Source organism: Callospermophilus lateralis, chromosome 1 (genome assembly GCF_048772815.1).
Source record: "Callospermophilus lateralis isolate mCalLat2 chromosome 1, mCalLat2.hap1, whole genome shotgun sequence".
Classification (NCBI taxonomy): Eukaryota; Metazoa; Chordata; class Mammalia; order Rodentia; family Sciuridae; genus Callospermophilus; species Callospermophilus lateralis.
This window is the reverse complement of record NC_135305.1, coordinates 12,335,642-12,357,834: the sequence shown is the minus strand read 5'-3', so window position 1 is coordinate 12,357,834 and position 22,193 is coordinate 12,335,642. Positions and strand designations below refer to the sequence as shown.

The window sequence follows — 22,193 nt, the reverse complement described above, 5'->3', positions numbered from 1 at the left end:
TTTGAAACAAGGAGGCTCCTGAGTCCAGAGACAGAGTCCTGGAAGAGAGGGCAGGAGCAGCACCAACAGCCTACGTATCGTAGGTTTAGGAAGGGCCCAGGCAGTGACCCTGGCGGCCTGTCCTGAGAACAGTGGAAGGAGAGGGCTGAGGTGTCCTCTTGGTGGCCACTCAGTCTTTAAATCCCTGAATACTGCAAAGAATGCGCTTCTGGTGCCCCGGCAGTGTGATTCCCATCTGCGTCAGGTCCCTGTGGAAGAGAAGCGAGGCATTGAGCCTGGTGGCCCAGCCCCCAGCTGCCACCCTGTGCCCAGGCCACCCCTTGCGCCAGTGTCCGTACTCGGCCGTCAGCTCCAGCACACACTCCATGGTGTCCAGCCCAGCTGAGCGGAAGTGCAGAATGTAGCGCTTCATACGGATGGACTCCAGCCACTCAGCCACGCTTCGATAAGGAATCCCGTCCGAGCCGCTCAGGCTGGGCAAGCGGAGTGTCACCCTGTGGAATATCAGACTGAGTCAGTTCCTGAGGGTTCAGGGGCTGGTTGGAGTGGGCCTCCGCATTGCAGCGGGTGGGTGCAGAGATATCTGGGCTTGGTGGTTTAGTCGGCCATTGTCTGAATCCACATCCTGGGCTGTTTCCTGCTGTGGGCAGCTGACTGATGGAGGAAAGTAGCTGCCCTGGGAGTCCCTGACAGAAGGGGACCCCAACCAGTCTGTTTGGGCACTTGCCTGGATGCTGATTCAGGCATGAACCGAGAGGAAGTGGGGGGCAGGAGAGCAGGGGCCCTGTGGTGGGTGTGGTCCCACCTTTTTCCAGGGTGGCTGCTTGAGTCCTAGGAACAACCCATACTTTGCCACCTATTGTTGCGCTCTGACACCCACAATACAATGAGTGTTCCTGTACTAAAGCCAGCCAGAGCCAAAAACCATTAGCAAAGTAAATCTGCTGGGGGAGAAACGTCCAACATTCCAGAAAGATTAGCACATGCAGTCTCTAGCGTATGAGGGAACCGTGCTCCAAAAGACAGTTTCAAAAGTTGGAACTTGGAACACTTTTTCGCCCAGAAACAAGGTTATATATGGTGGTTTGATGCAGAGGGCAATATGCCAGGCTGGTTCACTGATAAAGCACTGGGAGTACAGCCTGGCCTGGCCCAGCTCCTCCCCTACCTTAACCCCTCCCACCACTTCTTTCTCCACATTCTAGCCATGTTCTTGGTAAAGTACATTTTTGACCCTATCTCTCTCATGGATGGTTTTGAAAAACTAGTCTCAGCACAGTTCTCTGCACTGAGGAAGTCCAACCTTCCCAGAGGGTCGGTTCCTGGCACTGACCCCAGCTGCCTCCCCAGCTTCACGGTGGCTGTCTCTGAGCTGGATGCTGCTGTCATCCTGCAATAGCTGCAGTCTTCTGGTCTTCAGCTCCCTGGACCCTCAGATTGTCCCAGTGGTCACAAGGCCTCCCCAGACTCCAAGGCTGTGCCTGCCAGTCCCATCTCAACCTAGTTGCTCAAGCTCCCTCGGGGCACCAGAACCATAAGCCCTGCTTTGTCTCCACTGTCCAGCAAGTGCTCCGAAATGGTGCTCCAAAATGGACCCATTTGGTGCTCCAAAATGGATCAAATGTATGAACCTTTCCTCCACATGCAGGATATTTCTGTGAGGAAGGGGATGTATCCAATTCTCAGACGGGGCCACAGAAGCTCCCCAGAGATGTGGCTTTGGCCATAATGCAATATAGTCAGACAGGGAGAGATGGTTGCAGGAAGGGTTCTAGGTAAAGGCAGGGAATTGGGGTCAGGCTGTGATTTTCTGTGGGCTTGGTAATTGTGTGCAGACCTCTTTAAGTTGTACCTTTCTAAATTTTCCATGTGCATTCCACTTCAGTGTGCTTGTTTCCCATCTTCAATCAAAATACCATGGAGTTTGGGATCTTATCTCATCAGGGTGGGCTCTCCTCAATGAATCCTGCCTCCCATGCTGGACTCTGTCCAGAGCTCCTCAGGGGCCAACACTTGGTGGATGTAGTGGAGGGCCCATTTCTGTCCTTCCAGATCTGCCCTTTGAGTTCACCTGTCCTTTCCCAGCATGGTTACCTGGGGTCAAAGTTGGCAATGGTCCTCAGGGAGTGAGGGTTGGCAAGCAGTTGTTCCAGATGTGCCCGCAGCTGGAGGAAGTGGGGCCGACGGGCACGATCATATGCCCAGCAGTTCTTCATGAGTTCATATAGAGGGGCAGGGCAGTCCACAGGAGGGGGCAGCCGGTACCCATCCTCAATGCTCTTCATTACCTGTAGCAGGAAACAGGGAGGACAGCCCTAGGGCAGGAAGCTGACCTGCAGGCCTAGGACCAAACTGTGCTCACACAAGATCATTGCAATATATAGCCTCAAAGCAATCCTGACCAGGTTGGGAATAGTAGAGAACATGTTGTGATGTAAAGGGACCAGAGAGAAACTGGGGTTAGGAAAATATTTGCAAGAAAGGACCATGGGAGGGATTTGAGAGGGGACAAGCGATGTGAAGCAGGGGTGACATGGGGAAGAATGTTCCAGACTCACCTCCTGATTGCTCATCTCCCCATAGGGCTTGTCACCAAAGCTCAGCACCTCCCACATCACAATCCCAAAACTCCACACGTCACTTGCCGTGGTGAAGATCCGATGGGCAATGGCTTCAGGGGCTGTCCAGCGGATGGGGATCTTTCCACCCTAGGAAGGCATGGGACAGAAAAGTGATGTGCTTTAGGGCATGAACAGGGGTGAAAAACAACAACAAGCGATAACAATAACACCCCCCCCCCAAAAAAAAAAAGACATGTGGGATGGGGATAGAAGGTTATTGTGTCTCAGGAGCACAGATACTTGTAACTCTACAGGTGTGACTGTATGGTTGAAGGGTGATGGTGAATATGGACATGTACACAGTGCATACTTGTCTCTAACCTGTGTTTCATAGGTACCATCAAAATCGTCCAGGAGGCGGGTCAGGCCGAAGTCAGACACCTTGCAGCACAGGTTCTGACTCACCAAGATGTTCCTGGCAGCCAGGTCCCGATGGACATAATTGTGGTCACTGAGGTAGTTCATGCCAGCTGCTATGCCCTGCAGCATGGCCACCAGCTGCCCAGGGGCCAGCTGGTCCTCCCGTTCCTGCGAGTGGGTGAGTTGGGGGGTGAGCAGGACCTCCCTTCCCAAGGCTCAGGGCTCCATGGTATATCCCCCTCCCCAGCTGGTCCTCCACCTTCCTCACCTTCAGGAAGGCATCCAGGGCTCCGTTCTCCATGAACTCGGTGATGATCATGATGGGCTTTCCTGAGACAGAGCGCATGCCGTCACCCCAGAGCCAGGCTTCCTGCCCTTGGTAGCACACCCTCCACTGCTGGTGGTGTTACTCCCTCCTTCCCCCGGCCCCCTGCTCATACTCTTTGTGATGACGCCCTCCAGATGCAGAATATGTGGGTGGTTGAACTGGCCCATGATAGTCGCCTCTCGAAGGAAGTGCCACCACTGGCCATCTGGGGACGTGTCTTTCAAGGTCTTAATGGCCACAGTCTTGCAGTCCTGGCTGGGGAGCCTCAGAGTTCCTCGATATACTTCCCCAAACTCTCCTGGTGGAAACAAAACAAGGTTGTGGTCTCGGGCACTGTCAGGCTGCCCCAGGGTCAGGCAGTGACCCCTTCCTGACCCCTGGCCCTCTCCTTCTCTGGGGGCACAGAAATGTGGAGTGCACCTCCTGGGTCAGGGATTAGTCTTTCTCTCCTAGGGAAGGGACAATCTGGAGCCAGCGCGGATCTCCGCTACCTGGTCCCACTGTCTTCTGGTGTTAGTGCACTACTTGGCTTGTGGTAGGTGCTCACTAAATGCCGGGGAAATGGGCCCTGTGCTGTGGGGCTGCTGTGTTTGTCAAGAGCAGGCCCGAGTGGCGGGGGGAGGCTGATCCTTGCTGCCTTTTCCCATGAGCTCCCTGGTCACGGCTCAGCTGGCTTGGCTGCACAACTGGCAAGGACACTGCCAAGCTTTGTTCTCTGCTCAGATCCATTTCCTCTGGTGACCTACAGGATCAGGGCAGCCCAAGGACACTGGGCCCCTGATGGGGTGGAGCGCTGGGAGGCTCTGAATCTCTCCCACTTTTGGGAACCGTCTGAGAACAGCCTGAGCCCTAGATGGCAACACCTCTGTGGGCAGAGAGGATTTGCTTATCAGAAAACTCACAAAGTGTGCAGAGCAAAGTGTGCAGCAAGGGAGGTCGGCTCCAAGGCTCCTGACATGGGGTTCTGACATGAATGCAGCAGCTCAGATCGGACACAGGGCAGAGCGAGTGTGAACTCATCTGGGAACTCTGGGACCAGAGGAGAGGCCAGCTTGGGGTCCCCAGGGAAGGCCCGAAGGAAGCGGCCTGCTGGCAGCTCTGTGCTACCACACGGAGGGGACCAGCTGTGGGACACAGCAGGACTCACCTTCTCCTATGACAGTGTCCACCATCAGCCAGGCTGGATCAAGCTCCTGAGTGAAGTCCAGGGCTCCCTGCGCAGGGTCCTCATAGGCCTGGAGGTCCACGTAGGGCTTCAGCCACAGCTTGTCCTCTGTGGGAGGACAGGGGGCTCAGCAATAGCAGCGTCCCCTTCAGGGCTTGGGAGTATGGAGGGGGTGAGGAGGAAGGGGCTGACAACTGAGCCCACTCATCCCACACTTCTCTGCTGCCCGAGGTGAGCCCTGGCTCAAGTGGAGGACAGTCTATTCGTAGCAATGAAGTCTGCCTGGCCTAGCCTTTCTTCTTCCGGTCTACCTCCAAGCCCCTCTCTTCACTCCTCAGGGTCCACAGCAGGGGTCAGGACCCAAGCCTGGACAGCGAATGTGCTGCCAATTTGTTACCCAATCTTCCTATGGCTCATGACCTGGCCTCAGACCCCAGGCCCCTCCACACCTCATTCATTCCCAGATGAAGCCTTCCTCCCACTCCAGCCACTTGGATGGACCACAGATTTCCCTTTGGCAAGGCCACCTAATGAGGTGACAAGCAGGAAGCCCACATGCCTCAGAGGACCCCAATCCCCCGCCTGACTGGCATTGGTCTCCGCCTACAGACCTGGCCACCATCGTGGGGAAGGCTCAAGGCCCGGCGCGGCAGTGCAGCAGCACCAGTGCCAGCAGCTAACTGCACCCGAGCCGCCATGGACCATCTGGGCAGAGTTAATTAACCAACGTTAATTAGGTGGCAAAACACGAGAGCCCTAGGGACAATAAACCCCACTTGCACGCCCCAAGCTGACCTGGCAGATGTGGGTCCCTTGTTTGCGTCCCAGTGGCCACACACACACACACACACACACACACACACACCAGCATGCATGGGTACTGCTGGCTCACCTCGATCCACATCGGTGCGGCGGTCCCGATGCCTCTGCTGCCGTTGTCGCTGGACTCTCCTGTGGGAGTGGAGCAGCTCCTTCAGGGTCCCAGGACCACGTGGGTGGCCCAATGGGCTCTGGCTGAATTTACCCCAGAAACAACAGGGGCTGGGTGTGCAGGATGGGAGTGGGGCCACCTTGAGCTTTGGAGCTAGAGGATGGGAGGGTCATCGGGGCTATAGTCAGGGCTTCTGACCAGACACAGGGACCCAGGATGGGTGAGCAGGGAAGAGGCAAGAGCCAGCACCTTGAATGGAAGACGTGAAGAATCCCAATCAGCAGAGCTACAACAAGCAGCAACCCAAAGATGATGGCCACAATCTCTCCTCCAGTCAGGCTCCTGGAAACTGTAGACACAGATGGCGAAGAAGTCCGGCGTTCAGAGTTCACCGGGGTGATGGGAATTAAAAGGCAGTTAATATGTGGTATGTGTCTGTTCCCCACACCAGGGAGATGGGGTGTGTAGGGAAGAGGAATAGGAGCAGAGGTGCTTCTATGGGATGACAGGGGGATGTGTCTGGGGCAGAACAAGAGAGAACCCACCTGGCGGGCTTGTCCGAAACTCATGGTCAGGGGAGAAAGGGCCAGGGCCCAATGGGGTCAGCATTCGAACTCTGACGATGTACGTGGTATCTGGCTGCAGTTTTGTCAGCAAGACCCTGGGTTCTAGAACCATCTGGTGCCATTCTTCATCCTGCGGGTGAGACTCGTGTCAAATGGGCTGTGCTGAGCCAGCCCCTGGAAGTGTTGGAACATGTGGGGAGAGGCTAACTGGCAAGGTAAGCACAGAGCTCTCTGAAGGTTTGTCCTGAGAAAGTCACAGTTGGCTGTGGGTGGTTTCCCCATCCCACACTCTGGGCTAGGAACGTTGGGGTGTGCCCAGGCAAGGACACCGGAGGCCATCTCCCAGCAGCATCCTGACCTGGTTCAGCACATGCAGCTCATAGCTCAGGTTGCCCCCAGGACTGCGGGGCCGGGACCCTGCCCAGGTCAGCTCCAGCTGCCTTGGTTCTTTCTTCACCAGCCTCAAAGACAGGCCCGAGAGTGACTCTGACAGTCCGGAGGGATAGACATGGATTTGGAAGGAAAGAGGGAATAACTTAAGTAGCATTTCAACTGCTTCCTCCCCCTCCCTCATGCCTGTGGTCCTAGGTCCTCTGTTTGCTCCAGGTGCCTCACCTGCATGCCCCATGTTGATGCTGAGGGAGGCACCAGTGGGCGGGTGGGAGCTGCCCAGCCCTGACACTCCGTTTTGGGATTTGATGTTGAAGGTATAGTTGGCATTGGGTTCAAGGCCATCGACTTGCACAGTAGGCGTGGTGAGCCCCTTGGCACTAGGGGAGAAGTGCACGCCCGTCCCACAGGGCTGACAGGGACCCCTATCCTGTGCTGGACCCTGACACTGCAAACATTCCACACTGTATGTGACGTCTTGGCGTCCTCCCATATCTGTTGGGGGTTCCCAATGCAGGGAGAGCCGAGTCCCCGATGCAGAGAAGCTCAGGTTTTGTGGAGCTGATGGGGGACCTGTGGGAGAAGAGCCATCTGTAGGTGCCAGCTCTGCTCTCACCCAAGCTGCTGACTCCCACCCCCACCGCAATTCCCAAAGTCCTCCAAAGCCTTCGTAGAGAGAGACTTGACTTCTACTGAAGAGAAAGTGACAGAAGCACATTTCTGTGTTTTCCCAGGGAAAGCAGGGGACAGGGGAGGGGCTAAAGCAAGCGCCTGTCATCCTGGCAGTCTCCAAAATCTGATAAGCTCTAGAAAATTCTGATTCAAACAAGGGCTCAGCAGAGGTCAAAGGTCTCCTCCCAGCCGACTGTGCCCTGCCCCATGGACTCACGTGTGCATGCCACCTGGGAGTCCTCCCCAGGGGCTCGGTAATGGCCGTTCTCACAGGTACAGATGGTGGCCCCCTCAGATGGGGCTGTGCTGTGCAGGGGGCACTTGAGACAATGGGGTGTGTCCATGTCGGTCCGGTAGGAGCCCTTAGGGCAGGCTGGAGAGAGGATGAAGTGGAGTCAGTTTCCTAATGTAGAACTAAAGGCACCCCTCTCTCCACTCCAATCCCTTATACTGGAAACACCTCTGCAAATGTGTCCCCAGGGCTCTTAGGCTGAAAGTCACTGGATGGAGCACTGGTTTCCTTCCCTGCCTTGGCACCCAGGAGGCCCTCCCAGTGGCCCTTGAGGATTCTCACCATGTCCTTCCTTACCAGTGCATTCCACACCACTGCTGCCTTCCTCGTAGCCAGGCTCGCAGTGACACCTGCCCACTGGCACCAACCACTCGCCATCGGGGCTGCAGTGCATGCGGGGCACGCCCGAAGGCCCAGAGCTGGCCTGTGAGTGGGGTAGGCAGGTCCCTGCCACTTCTACCAACCCACCAGGACCAGGGAGAGTGTCAGGGAATTGGGCCAAGCCATGCACAGCCTCAGGACAGCGCTGGTAGAACACCCGCACAGACACCAAGGCCACACAAGCACCAGGGTTGTGGAAAGCAAGGTAGAGGCCGCGGCGAGTCAGGCGGCCCAAAGAGCAGCGCTCGACGTTCAGCTTCACAGCGCCAGATGCAAGGTCTCGAATGGTGAAGCTCTGGTCTGCAGCCACCGTGGTTACCTGGGAGGAAGGGTGAGAGGAGAGGCAGTGACAGCAGAGCCATGCTTCATCCCACAGAACGGGAGAGCATCCCTAACCTGGAAATCCAAAATCCGAAATGTTCCCAAACACGAAACGTTTTGAGGATCTATATGATGCCACAAATGGAAAAATTCCATACCTAACCTTGTGACAGGTCACAGTCAAGGTACAGGCACACTAAAAACATTGCATAAAATTACCTTCAAGTTGTGTATAGAAGGCATGAATGACATATGAATTTCATGTTTAGAACAGGGTCCCATTCCCAGACGACTCATTAGATATTCACAAATACTCCAAAGTGCAAAAAACCCTGAAATCTGAAACACTTTTGATCCCAAGCATTTCAGACAGGGGATACTCAACCTGTACTTTACAATTTACTCAATCATGTTGGAAGGACTTATTCTGTGTGAGGAACCTCATTAAGTATTTTGAATGTGTTATATTATTATCCAGCCCATGCAATCACCCTATGATGTCTTATCATCTCTACTTAACAGATGAGGAAACTAAGACTAAAAGAAATTAGAGACCTTGTATGAGATCACCTAGCTATGACATGATGATGGGGCTAGGACTGGAACCCAGCAAGTAGGACTGTACTGTCCGTAAAATTTCCACCACTGGGAGGTGGCACCCAGTCCTGGTGCCTATGTGGTGATCAGTTATAGAGCGTGTCAGGACTAATTTATTGTTAATAATAAATTTTACAACATGCTCTTTGGAAAGCAATGAGAGCACATCCCATAATATATGCTCCTTGGGCAGGGGTTGTGGCTCAGTGGTAGAGCACTTGCCTAGCATGCGTGAGGCACGGGTTTGATTCTCAGCACCACATACACATACAAATAAATAAAGTAAAGGTCCATTAACAACTAATTAAAAAAATAATATGCTCCTTACTCTTTTACATTCACTATACTTCCTGAGTGGGAAAGAAAGGAATGGTATTGAGAGATCACAGGTAGGGAAATGTCCTGTTACAAAATTCTAGCTATATTTTTTGGGGTGTTAGGAAGACAAGCATCAAGGATAGATAGAAATTTCTAAAACCTCAGCACTACATTTCCCTCTTCTACTGTGGCATCCTGTTTTCTTACTGGATGCAATTGAAAGACTCTAAAATAGATAAGGCTGACCCCATTACAATCACTATTTTATGATGAGGAAATTAAAGCTCAGAGAGGTTAACAGGCACAGCAAAGAGGTCTTCAAATCCAGCCTTTTTGGTTTGCAGTCCCACATTCTTTTCATTATTCTATGCCTGCACTCTCTTGTTGTCTCTGTCACCTTCTGTTTGTTCTTAGCTGAGCAGGGTCATGGTAAGGAGCCAGGCAGGGATCAGTGCCAGGACCAAGATGGCATGGAGGGGAAGCAGTACCTTTTGGAACAAGGGCCGTCGGAGCTGGATGCCCACGTCCTGGTCACTCTCCATGTACAGAAGGTTGAAGGTCTCCTTGCAGCCCAGAGGCCCAGCTCCTCCAGGGAAACTCTTGCAGTCACGCACGGTGAACTGCAGCTCTACGTGGACCTGCGAAGCCTCCTCCCCTCGGTAGATCCAGTTGGAACGAAGCCAGTGTTCAGTGTCTCCACCCTCCTGCAGTGGGCAGTCCTGGTACATGTACAGGGGTGTCCCGTTCAGCATCTGTTGCACCTCACTCCACTGTGAGAAGAGAATCAGAGTCAGGGACCAGAGTGGACAAGGAGGAAGCTGGTGTCAAGGGTCCAGGTTCATACTTCTTAACGGGCCTAACCTGACTGCTGGGCCAAAGCAGAGTAGGCTTAATGTTGAAAGCTATGAATTACTTGGATAGTAATTCCTGGCCAGTCCTGGCCCCTTCAGTCAGCCTACTCAAACTACCAGAGTGTGAGCACCAACTTTTACCTATTTGATCAGCAGAGCTATCAGGTACCCTAAAGGCAAAGCTTATTCACAAACCCTTTCTATTCATTTGTTCAAAGAGGAGACTTGTTTTTCAAAGAAGTAAAACCCCTATGCTCTTGGAGGACAAAAACAAGTACAGAATGGTCTAATAGGGGAATCTCACCTTATCCAATATTCCTTCCAGTTACAGCCATTATCAAAGTCAATTGGGAAAGTGGGCTGTGCTCCCAGGAACCATCTAGTCTACCCCCTTAACTTCCTTTACTTTAAAAGACATTTTACGCCTAGCAATAATAATGCCCAGTATGAAAGAAGCCCTTTCCATGTGGATGTAAGGCCCACCAAAGCCCAGTGGCTGAGTGACTTGCTCACTTGCCGAGTTTGGACATGAAGCCAGGGACTTCAAGCTCCAGAGTTTATTTTTCCCGTACTAGAGGCTGAACTCAGGACCTTGTGTATCCTGGGGAAGTTCATTACCACTGAGCTACACCCTTAGTTTTTTCCTTAGTTTTCTTTTGAGACAAAGTCTCACTACATTGCCCATGCTGGCCATCCTCCTGCCTCAGCCTCCTCAGTCACTGGGATTACAGCCCTGCACCACTGCAGCTGGCTGGGTTTATTCTCCTAATTATCGTGCCTCTATGTGCTTATTATATAACACCAAGGAATAAAAACATACACAAAATAAAGAAAGTCCTCCAATCCTTCCACCCTCATCCCCAGAGGTGGCCTAGCCTAATAATTCTGAGTAAAACTTTTCACATTGCTTTTGATGGTGCTTCTTGCTAATTTAATTTATATTTCATTGAAGAGGAGGCTATGTGTTTCTCTTCTGTTCATTGGCTATTTGTGTTATGTGCAATTATGTGTTGTTTTTTTTTTTTTTTGAGGGGGGTAATGGGGATCGAACTCAGGGGCACTTGACCACTGAGCCTCATCCTCAGCCCTATTTTGTAGTTTATTTAGAGACAGGGTCTCACTGAGTTGCTTAGGGTCTCTCTAAATTGCTGAGGCTGGCTTTGAACTCGAGATCCTCTTGCCTCAGCTTCCCAAGCTGCTGAGATTACAGGTATGTGCCCAGTTTGTAATTATGTTTTCAGAATCTTTACCTGTTTATTTTTTTTTAAATTTTTTATTTGTGTGTATGTGTGTGTGTGTGTGTGTGTGTGTGTGTGTGTGTGAGAGAGAGAGAGAGAGAGAGAGAGAGAGAGACAGAGAGAGATAAGGTACTAGGGATTGAACCCAGGGACACTCTGAGCTACATTCCCAGACCTTTTCATACCTTATTTTGAGACAGGGTCTTGCTAAATTGCTGAGGCTGACTTTGAATTTGTGATTCACCTGCCTCAGCTACCCAAGTCTCTGGAATTACAGGAATGCACCTTTGCCTGATGTTCTATTATTAACATTTGATTATTCATTTGGATGAGGTTTTTTTTTTTAACATAATATCAGTATTAATCATTTGCTTGATTATGTGTGTTTCAAATGTTTTCTGCCATACCACTTCTTTGTTAATGATATCTTTAATGTGGCTATATATTTTTAATTTTTACATAATAACATCATGATTTTTTTGTGTTGTGTATTTTGCTTGAGAGTCTCATCCCTAAATTATAAAAATCTTCTATCTTTTTCTCTTAAATTTTATGTGTGTTTGATTTTTAGGTTTAGATTTTAATCTCCCTAGAATTTATATGCTCATTTATGTGTGTGTGTGTGTGTGTGTATACATGGTGTTAAGTGAAGAGGTGTCTACTTTCTTTTCTTCTTTGAAATCACAGGCATCCAATGGTCAATTTAATAATTAGTCATCAATACTTTTGATATTTGATGGACTCAACACATACGTCCACAAAACATAGTTCTCTCGCATATTCTGAGAAACTGTAGATACAGAATTAACTGGCCTTTGGTAAAAGGAAATTTACATGTCTGAAGGAAATCTACATTAGTAAGGTATCTATACCAGGAAGAGAACTGCTTTGAGATAACTTCTAATACAGGAGAAGGCTCTGTACCTGCACAGCAGGACAGCCTTTGTTCACCCTCTCCGCTTGTGATCTGAGTGCAGGTTGCTGCCTCTCACCCCCAGTTCCTTTCTTCAGCTCAGGATTGTGTGCATGCATCAGTCATCTGACCCTTTCTCCAGTCTCATATTTTGTGGACTTCCTGTGTGTATGAAGGTTAGTTAAAATACGGTTTCTCCCATTACTATCTATTCCAACGGCTCACTTATAGAAATTTTAGAGGGTAGAAAGTTTTCCTGTCCCTTACAATACTTTCCACATTGATTTCCAATTCCAATGTCATCCACATTAAAAGATATGTGTGTTTGTTTTTTGGACTTTCCATTCTTTTCCATTGGCCTGAGCATTTTTGTCAAGCCATCTGTTTTAATTATTGTTGCTGTTCTGAAATCTGCTGGTAGGACAATTCCCATTTTATTCTTCTTCAAAAAATATGCTGTTATTCTTAAGTATTTTCTGTGCCAGATGAACTTAAGAAAGAAGCAGTCCATTGATATTTTGGATTCTACCTTGTAATTTGATAAAGAAGAAACAGAGGCCCTAAGAAAGTTCCCTTTCCCTGGTTTTACTCCACTGCAGTACGTGGGCTTTTGTGCCTACTCTCAGCTCTGGGAAAAGACAAGAAAAAGCATCATGAATTAAGAATTGTTAAAGGGGTGGGGCAGAGTTATAAGCTGCTGTGAGGCACATCTTTCTGCATTATGTTAGAGAGTGCACAGTTAGCAAGGGTTGTCTGAGAGGAAGGGGGCTGGAATGCAAAGGCACCTCATGGGTGACTGAGGAAGCCCAGATGGGAGCCCCAGTGAAGGGCACTGGGCAGGGCAGGTGGACGGGTTGGTGGGTGGTTCATGTGCAGCTCATTAGCCAGATTGCCAGGGCTGTAGCTGGAGCCTGGAGAAGCAGATGTTCCCAGCTGCGATCTGCCTCTCCCTATTCCAGCAGTGACAGATGGGGGAGAACCAGCCAGCCAGGAACAGCACTAAGGATCCTATCACTTACCACTCAGGCACTGCTGGCTGGGTCATGGGTGCACTCTGGGGATCCTGATGTTGAGTGTGTGTGCATGTGTTTTGGGAAGATGGAGGGGACAGAGGAGAATGGAAGCACGTGACTGCTGGTTGTCTTCTTGCCCTCCTAATGCAATACTGTTTTCTCTGTGAGGCTGAGAAAGGGGCCTTGTTCCCATTCCAGTCCAATTAGAGGAGAGTTATTTTGGGTGGAGGTGGCAGGGGCACATCAAGGCCCATAGGAGCCAGCAGATAGACCTGCAGCCATCATTGTGAGGTGATTAGCTGGTTTATGAGACAAGGCGCCTATTAGGGCTGGCTTAATCCAGGATTTCCCACGCTGCCCCTCCTGGAGGTTACATTATGGTTTAGTTTATTAATTCTAATTATGGGCCACTCTGGGAAAGCAGCAAATGGAACCAGGACCCTCATACCAGGAAGGAAAAAAAGCAAGTAACCCTGACCTCCAAAACAGGCTGAACTGAAATCTCAGGTCCTACAGTAAGGAAGACACTACTGAGGAAACAGGGTGTAGGACCCATGAGTGTCCAACTGCTCAGGCAGCTTCCTGTGCTGCTGTGGCCAGCCCTGTTGGGAAGCAGCAAGAGTGTTCTCTGGACTTCATGTCCTAATATGCTCTCTGGGACCCACCCACAACTGACCTCTGCTCACTCTGTTACAGGGACACACAAGGAAGAATGGACTTAGTGCAGGCTCCTGCATCCTCCACTGACTGTAATACCTCGGGTAGAGGAGCCTGCCTGCGGGGTATGAAGAGTGGAAGACTCAGGGACCTTGAGGGGAGCAGCTTGAAGATCCGAGGGAGTCAAAGATCCCTTGAAGAATCTGAGGAAAGCTTTGGCTCTCCTCTCCAGAAACATAACTTAGAATACACTTTTGGATGGTCCCTGACTCCCTGAAGCTTTGTCAATGCAACCCTGCTGGAAAGAGCAGAGCTGGGTAGAGGATGCTTTTGGGTGTTTCTGTCCCTCCCCAGGCAAGGCTGTGGTCTCAGCCCTTGGCCATGCCCAACATGGCCAGTCATTGTCTCCCTGGAAATGGGGGCTCATCTCCTACTCTGGTCCTCTCAAGAATTAGCCCCTGGAGCAAAAAGGGAGAGGAGCAGCCAAGGAGGCATTCCCCATGAGGTGAAGACTGACCCTCCCCCCAATGTCCCATTCAGGAGGCTCTGACTCAGCCTCCCCTCCCCCTCCTGGAGGAGACACTTCCAGTTTTTCCTGCTCTTTTTGGTTCCTCCACCCACCTCTCCACCCCATTTCCCATTGGCCTTCAGCCTTGAAGCACCCCAGATCCTTCCTCCCCGACACTTACCCCATCCTCTGGGGGATCCAGCAGCCAGCCCAACTCTCCCTGTGCCATGCTTGTGTCCATTAGAGTGACTGAAGGTGGAGGAAAAAAGAGCCTGTCATCTGTGGGGGCAGAGGTACATGCATCCCACATTCCTCCTCTGGAGCTCCAGCCCCAAGCTCCAACATCCTCTTCCAAGCAGCTGCCACATCCTGAGGCTTAGAGCAAAAGGGCCCAAGACTGAGGAATTAAGAGTTCCAGGGGTTCCATTGTTTTCCTTCAGAATGTGAAGGGAGCAAGGCAGAGCCAGGCAAGGGTTGGAGTGTGAAGCTTTAACCAAAGCCAAGACAGGAAGCAAGAGGAAGAGCAGCTCCAGAGAATTGCAAGGGCTCAGTCATCCGGGGCTGGTGTGGCTGGACACCCATCTGCTGTAGAGCTGCAGAGTTGATGGCAGGCGGTGCTAAGCCCTTGGGAATACTTAGTGGGCCCTGGAAAAGGACTACTGGGTAGGAAACCTGATTCTAAACTTCTGTCAAAGGCCTGCACTGGCCTGTAACTGGGGGTAGTGGGTGGGAGTACCAGCACAGCTCCAATTTTGGGAAGTGTGGGGAGCAGCTTCATTAAGGGTGTGCATGCCTTAAGTGCAAAATTTGGCCTCTACAACTGAGAATCTCTCTATCTGAGCCTAACCCTTCCCCAGGATGGCAGGTCCCTCTGTTGCATGGCCTGGACTGGCAAAAAGCAACTTCCCATCTCGGACTTCGGTGGGCATCGATCTCTGGGTTGGGCACCTGAGGTTGGGATCCCTGGCTTGGGAATGAAGGGTCCCATGAAGGATGGGGTCAGGATGCAGCTTCCTGGCAATAGTCAGGAATTCCCTCTCCACCCCCAGGCAAAGACTGCTGGCCAGCAGGACTGGGGGTGATTGACCCGGGACAGGCGGGACAGCTGGAGCATGGGGTTAAAGACCAAAGACTGGCGTGGCCAGTCGATCGCCTCGCGGACCTGGCAAAACAAGGGAGCGGGAGGGGGCGCAGGAAGGAGGGCCTCTCAGGAATGCCGGCTCCTGCAGGAGAGGCCGGCCGACCGCGGAGGGGTGGGGGCGGCGAGGGCGGGGGTCGGTACCTTCCTCGGCGCGCGCCCCCGGGGGCAGCGGGGCGCAGAGCAGCAGCAGTAGCCCGAGCCCCAGGGGCCAGCGCCGCTCCATGGCGCCGGGCCGGGACCTGGGACCTCGGCCCCCACCGCTGGGCCAGGTCGCGAGGGACTCGGTGAGCCGGGAGGGCCGGGCGGGGGCGGGGGGCGGAGCCCCTGGCTCACCTGGTTCACCTTCTTAAAGGGATAGTAGGAGAGGAAGGAAACTTGTTAGACAGGTAATAAACTTCAAAACCTGGAGGCGTCTTGACCGGAATGAGGCTGCGGGCGTCGTCTAGTGGTTGGAACCGGGAATTAAACCTTTCCCAGTTCTATCCCTGACCCAGTCTTGATCCAGCCTTGAATTTAAATCTACTTCTGCTGTAATTACACCCGTTTTCCCTTCTCTACTTTTCTGTAGACCCTAGACCTGTAATAGACACCGGGAAAGGGAGGGGTGAGAGACACGCCTTCATCCTCCGGTGCGGGAGGCTTAGATAAAAACAATGCAGCCGGTACAACCCGTAGCGCAGCGGAGGGGCAGTCAGAAGAAGCGTGCCCAGACAGTGGGCGCACTAGGGCTGTCTCAGGGAGAAGTTGGTGTCACTTGTGGCAGAGTCTGGGTAAAGCAAGCGAAAGGACCTGAAGGCAAGGAACCCCCAGGCGCGCTCAGGAGGGGTGAATGGACCTGTTTGACGGCTGGGGCACAGAAATTGTCCTGGGAGCCAGAGCAGAAAGGCAGGCGCTGGCCAGATCAAGGACGGTCTTTGTAAACATGAGAAGGAGTTTGAACCTTGCCATGAGCTCTCACAGCAGACGTGGGGAGTTGGTGAAGGTTCCGGGTACTGGAGGCAGAAGGCACCTACTGCCTGCCTATCTAGTGGTGTCAGCCTGGGCCCTCCCACTCTCTTGGAGACTACCTCTGTTTTACCTACATATGCTTTAGGTTCTGTAAGCACCGAAGAAGAGTAAGACAATCCTGCCCTAAAGAAGTATTGGTTTGAAGGAGCTCGGGACTGGAGATAACCCAAGCACCCAGAGATCAAAATGGCAGAGAGATCTCCCTTGGAGGTGCAGACGGGGAAACAATGCATCCATTGAGGGCTGTACCACGGGGAACCCTTATTCCTTCACCCCTCCTGGCTCTATCCCACTGAGGGGACTTTTTGTAGTTTTGTTGTTGTTGTTGTTGATCATTTAAACTAATGCATGTTTTGGTCACTGTGAAGGAAGGGAGGTGATAAATTATAGAAGCTTATTTTATGTTTAAGAATTAATGTTTCCAGGGCTGGGGATGTGGCTCAAGCGGTAGCGCGCTCGCCTGGCATGCGAGATGTTGTGTCCGCCAAGAACTAAAAAAAAATAAATAAATATTAAAATTCTCTCTCTCTCCCTCTCTCTCTCCCCTCTCTCTCTCTCTCTCTCTCTCTTTAAAAAAAAGAATTAATGTTCCCAATTTTCTTCCTTTTTAAAAATACAGATATGTATAGGATGCATATGGCCCATAATTTGGGCTAGCCAATTCTTATTGGCACAAAAAAATAAGTGCAATTCATGTATATTGGTTAGAAAATTCATGTTGAACAGAAAGAAACTAAATGGGAAGTAGAACTCTCCCTCCTCCCACCCTCTGGTGTCTGTCCCTCTTGTCAGCCACCATCCGCTATTTCTTGTGGTTCCTCCCAGGACTTTTCCCTGTGTGCACATCATCATGACCACCATATATCATCCCTCCCTCTTCCCTCCACTCCCACGCTCATACCTGCTTTTAAACTATCTATGGATGGCCACATGATGTGCATTGCTGGCCAGGGGGAGGGGGGGCTGTTCCCTGACTTAAGGACTTTGAGAAGGAGGAGGAGGAGGCTCCTTCTGGCTCTCAGGGGTCAAAGCTGTGTGATTTCAGGCAGGAGGAATGGGCCAAGGGTGCAAAGCCAACAGCAGGGGGGAAATGGAGCAAGCTTTGGACAATCGCTTCTAGGAAATAAGCCAGACGGTGATGAGGTAATGCATGTGCTTGTTGCTGTAGTTTGTTAAAGTTAGAAGACCCTTGGGACTCAGGGGGTGGGGGGCCGGCACCATGCCCTGAGAGGTGGAGTCTGCATCCCTGGAAAGGAGGCTTGTTTGTGTTTTAAGATAGATCCTCTCTGCTGCTCTGAAAGTCTCACTATGGGAAATGAATGTCCTTCTATCTTCATTCAGGAGGATCCTAATTGAATACTTCTTCCTTACACATGTGAGAGGAGGCAGACCTTTGATTTTAGACTATCTTGACTAATAGCACAACTGCTTCAAGTTATTTGTACTCTCTGGCTTCAGTTTCCCTAGATCGGTGTGATCTCTAAGACCAGGGGTGGTCCTGAATAAGGGAAAGATAGCAGCATTTTGACTCAGAAGACTTAGGCCGGTTCTGTTAGCCATTCTGTGCCTCAATTTCCTTACTTAAAAATGGAATGAGTCATGCCCACCTCATAGAGTGGCTGTCATGATCAGGAGAGGAGAAAGTGTCCCATTACTTGTTGAATGCTGAGCAACGCTGCTTTACTAGGAGAATAATGGAGACCAGGACCCAGTGCAGCTCTGCTGGTTTCCCAGCTTACTCCAGGAGCAGAACGACCTAGATGACTAAGACATCATATTTTTCCCTTTAAAATCACCTTTATTAAGGGATAACATGCATAAAATAAATTGCACCCACCCCATGTGTATAGTTCAGTGGACTCTGACAAAAAGCATATGCCCTTTGTTCACCCCTCTCTGTCAGATGGAGAATGCTTCCACCCTCTGGAAACATTTCCTCACTCCCCTTTGAATCAGTTCCACTTCTGGCCTCAGGCATCTGTAGTATCAATAAGTGTGGCCTTTTCCAGAATTTTGTGTAGTCTCTGGAATTCAGCTTTTTCTTTTAAGCTTGACATCCCAAGATCTATCTCACTGCAAACTAATGTTGTTTACTCCTCTTTGTATTGAGCAGTATCCCCTGTATGAATATTCTAAGACATCATTTAACAATTCAAAGTCAAAACCGAAAATCCATCCTCTCTCTGATATCCTAGAAGCCATGAGCTCACTCCTAGCTGACAGGAGATCTTTCCTTCTTCCTTAGAAATAACCCAACATGCCTGGCATTGTTCTCCATTCTTCATCCAGGAAGGAAAACTGCAGAATCTCTACACCTGGGACTTCCCGGGCCCTGACTTGTCCCTGCAGCCTGGACCTTTCTGGCTAACTTGTTCATATTGTTCCCTACTTCCCTCCCACCCTGTCTCCTTTCTGACCTGGGGTAAGGTAAAATCACACCAGCCTAGATCCAGGTCTTGAATGTCCATAAGGCTTGGCTGAAATGCAACGCATGTCACCAGGAGGCTAACCCAGGGAATGGCTGGCTGGTAACCATCAGGAGACCATTAGTACAAATTAATTTATCAGATGAATGTCAGGTCTCCTGGCGAGGGCTGGTATGGATGGGACCAAAACTACTTTGTGGGCTGCATGGGACCAGCCTACACTTGTAGGCAACAAGATGCAGGAGACTGTGTGGACAGAGGGAGGGGAGAAACAGCTACCTCCTGTGCAGCTTTCTGGTGAATTCTGCACAACTTTGATCATAAGCCTGCTTCCTCCTTCCCTTTCCTTCTCACCTGTGCTCTCACCTATCTCTTCTCTGATCCTGGTTTGCTCTCAGGCACGGGGTGGGGATAATAATAGTCACCGTTTATTACAGCACCTACGCAGGCTGCCAGGCACTTTACATACATTATTTCACTTACTTCTCACACCAACCCTTTGAGGAAGGTATTATTAGTCCACTTTATAGATGGAAAAATCGGAGGCACAGGGAGCCTACTTTAATTGTTCAAAATCACCCAGTTGCAGACCAAGGATTTGAACCCAGTTCTGTGTGACTGCTTGGCCTGCATCCCTAACCCCTACCCAACCCTAACCCATACTCAGGATATCAAGAAGCATGGGTATTGGGGAACCCCTATTTTATTTTACTACTCCTGTTCAACCCCTACAAGTAACAAGTATCCTGACTTAAAACACCATGGATTTGGTATAGAGTCACCCAAAATGCATTTCGTGTTTTGAGTTCTTTCATTGTGGGTGTGAGATTTAGTCATGCAGTGTGTTGATCCAGGCTCCAAATGCATGATTCATTTTCATTCACTGTATGAAGAACACCTTATATTTTAAAGACCTCTTGATCTATGGTTAAATGTTCTACACTTGAATTGTTGTATCTGGTGACACCCAGGATTTATCAGGCATGCTTCATTCTCCTAGAAGCTACTTCCATTTTCAGAGGAGATTTTTTGCTAACTCAAATGGACACGAATTGATGAAGCATCTACACAGGTGGACTGTGAGCAGACACCAATTGTGTACCTGGCCCCCCACCCCCCAATGTTCCTCTCTTTTTCCATGTCACTTTGCCAAAAGTCAGGCACCTGATACCGTTTAGATAGCTGGATCTTTGTGTATAAAATAGGGCAGTCTTGAGATAGAGACCTTGAGGTTTTCTCTGAGATGTCTGAAGCGAAGTTGTCTATTAGAAGATCTCAATATTTGATATTAGATATCAATATGTGATATTAAAATCAAAGTGTGAAATATGATATATCAAGAACTATGTAATGTTTTGAACAACCAACAATAAAAATTAATTAAAAAAAATCTGTTGCTGAAGCAGAAGTTTTAAATTTAAAAAAAAATATGTGATATTAACAGCTATGTGATATTAGACAAACCACCTACTTTTTTCAAGCTTCAATTTTCTCATTTATGAGATGGAGAGATGATGATGCTGTGGTTTGAACATGTCCTTCAAAACTTCATATGTGGGAAATTTAATCCTCAAATTTGTATGTTAATGGTATTTGGAGGTGGAGACTTTGGAAGCCAATCAGGATTAGATGTGATTCTTAGAGTGAGGCCCTATGAAGGCATTAGTGGCTGTATCAGAAGAGAGATTCAAGGTAGAACCCTTGCTCTGTCTTCCCCATGTGATGCAATCTACCATGTTGTGATGCAGCAAGAAACCCTTACCAGAGGCCAAGCAGATCCCAGCTCCATGCCCTAGGACTTTTTAGCTTCCAGACCATGGGCCAAAAAACCCTGAAATCACCCAGTATCAGGTATTTTTTTTTTTTTTTTTAGTAATAGAAAACTAATACAGGTGATAATGATGTTGATAAAGATACCTACCTTACAGTGTATGATACAAGTAAAAATATGATAAAGTATTGAGCAAAAGTTCCCAGGACCACTGAGCAACATAAAGATACAATCTTTTCATTTGTGTCCAGCATAGGTTCATTTACAAAATAATTTAGAGGGAATTAATGGTAAAGTCGGTGGAAGGAATGAGGAAGGACATTGACTAGCATCTGTTCCTGGATTAAATGGGATGTTGGATGAAGCTCAAATCTCAAGAAGAGGCAAGAAAAGACTAAAGAAGGAGCTAAGAGAAATCACTCCCGATCCATTTATATTATGAAGCCTTAGGTAAATACCACCACGCTAACACTTTCAGGATATATTACATTCCTCTCCGCTTTTATTTTTTTGTAAATCCTGTACCTATCTCTGCAATATTAAAATTCTCCAGAGCATACTGTTTGTTCTAGGGGCAAGAAGGGAGTGGAGATGCTGTGAGCCTGCCCTGCATTCTCGTCTGGGCCCCACAAAAGAGGAGGAATGGAGGGACGCCTAGGGGATGGGCTCGATTCTGAAGCTGATGGGCGAGAGAAAGGGCGCTGAATGGGAATTCACTTGGGGTACGCATCACATCCAAGTGTGCATTTGGATAAAGCCTTTACTTCAACAACCTCTTGTGCCATCCTTGCCAGGTGACATGCAAAGCAAAATAAAGCCCATTCACAGTCAGCCTATTATTTCCATCGATTTCTGGAGCAGTGAAATGAGCTCGGGTGGGTAGGTATCAGTCATGCGAAGGGCCTGTGGCTCCTAATTCCTTGTGATAACACTGGGGCATGTCTCATGAGAAATCACTGTGCTTCCTCCTTGACTTATTTGCTTGGCTGCCCGAGGAGACAACGTTGCTAACTGGAATTAAGACGCTGCATTGATGCTTGGGCAGGTAGGAGGGCGGGAGAGAAAGGAAGAGAACAGATTGTCTCAGTGAACAGGGGCATGTCAGAAATTTAACAAGAACAAGTTGAGACAAGTGTTAAACACCAGAGTCCCTGGAAGCATGGTGATAACTTGGTCCTTGTCAGAAAGTTTATCAGGTAGCTCGCAGTGAGCGAAGAGAAAATGGCACTCAACTGCTTTCAAGTTGATTTCAGTTTAGCTAGTGTGAAAGGGGAGCTATTTGAATACACCATCAGCCTTGTCTTCTAAACGAGGCTGGCATGGTTAATTTGAAAAACATGCAATTTTATTATTAGTCTAGGCTAGAAGCTCTGGGAAATTCACTTCTACAGGGGGCTGGGGAGAAGACTGGCATAACTTGTACTTAACTTTTTAAACTTCTGAGTCCTGTGACCTAGAAGTCGTATTGTATTGTATGTCTTATCAAAGAAGTATGTGGGGAGCTGGGGTTGTGGCTCCAGGGTAGAGCACTTGCCTAGCATGTGTGACACACTGGGTTTGATTCTCAGCACTGCATATAAAATAAATGAACAAAATAAAGGCCCATCAACATCTGAAAAAAAAATTGCAGTAAGTAGGAGACCTCTTAATTGACATAAATCGCATTTCCTTTAAATTTTGAAGTTTTTCATCAAGGGATCATAACAGGCAACTTATGACTTCTTC

The 22,193-nt window shown here is 49.6% G+C and overlaps 1 protein-coding gene across 1 annotated transcript; it reads right to left on the bottom strand.

Annotated features, from left to right (window-relative positions):
* Window positions 1-169: 169 nt before the first annotated feature.
* Epha1 (EPH receptor A1) lies at window positions 170-15,486 on the bottom strand. The gene is made up of 18 exons (XM_076859823.2): window positions 15,405-15,486; window positions 14,304-14,371; window positions 9,431-9,712; window positions 7,623-8,025; window positions 7,251-7,406; window positions 6,587-6,934; window positions 6,330-6,457; window positions 5,951-6,101; window positions 5,655-5,754; window positions 5,367-5,425; window positions 4,457-4,582; window positions 3,422-3,607; window positions 3,250-3,311; window positions 2,943-3,149; window positions 2,559-2,708; window positions 2,095-2,288; window positions 339-494; window positions 170-248 (listed from the first exon to the last, which is right to left on the bottom strand). Exons 1-18 carry the CDS (start codon window positions 15,484-15,486, stop codon window positions 170-172), a joined length of 2,937 nt encoding a protein of 978 aa, XP_076715938.2.
* Window positions 15,487-22,193: the final 6,707 nt, after the last annotated feature.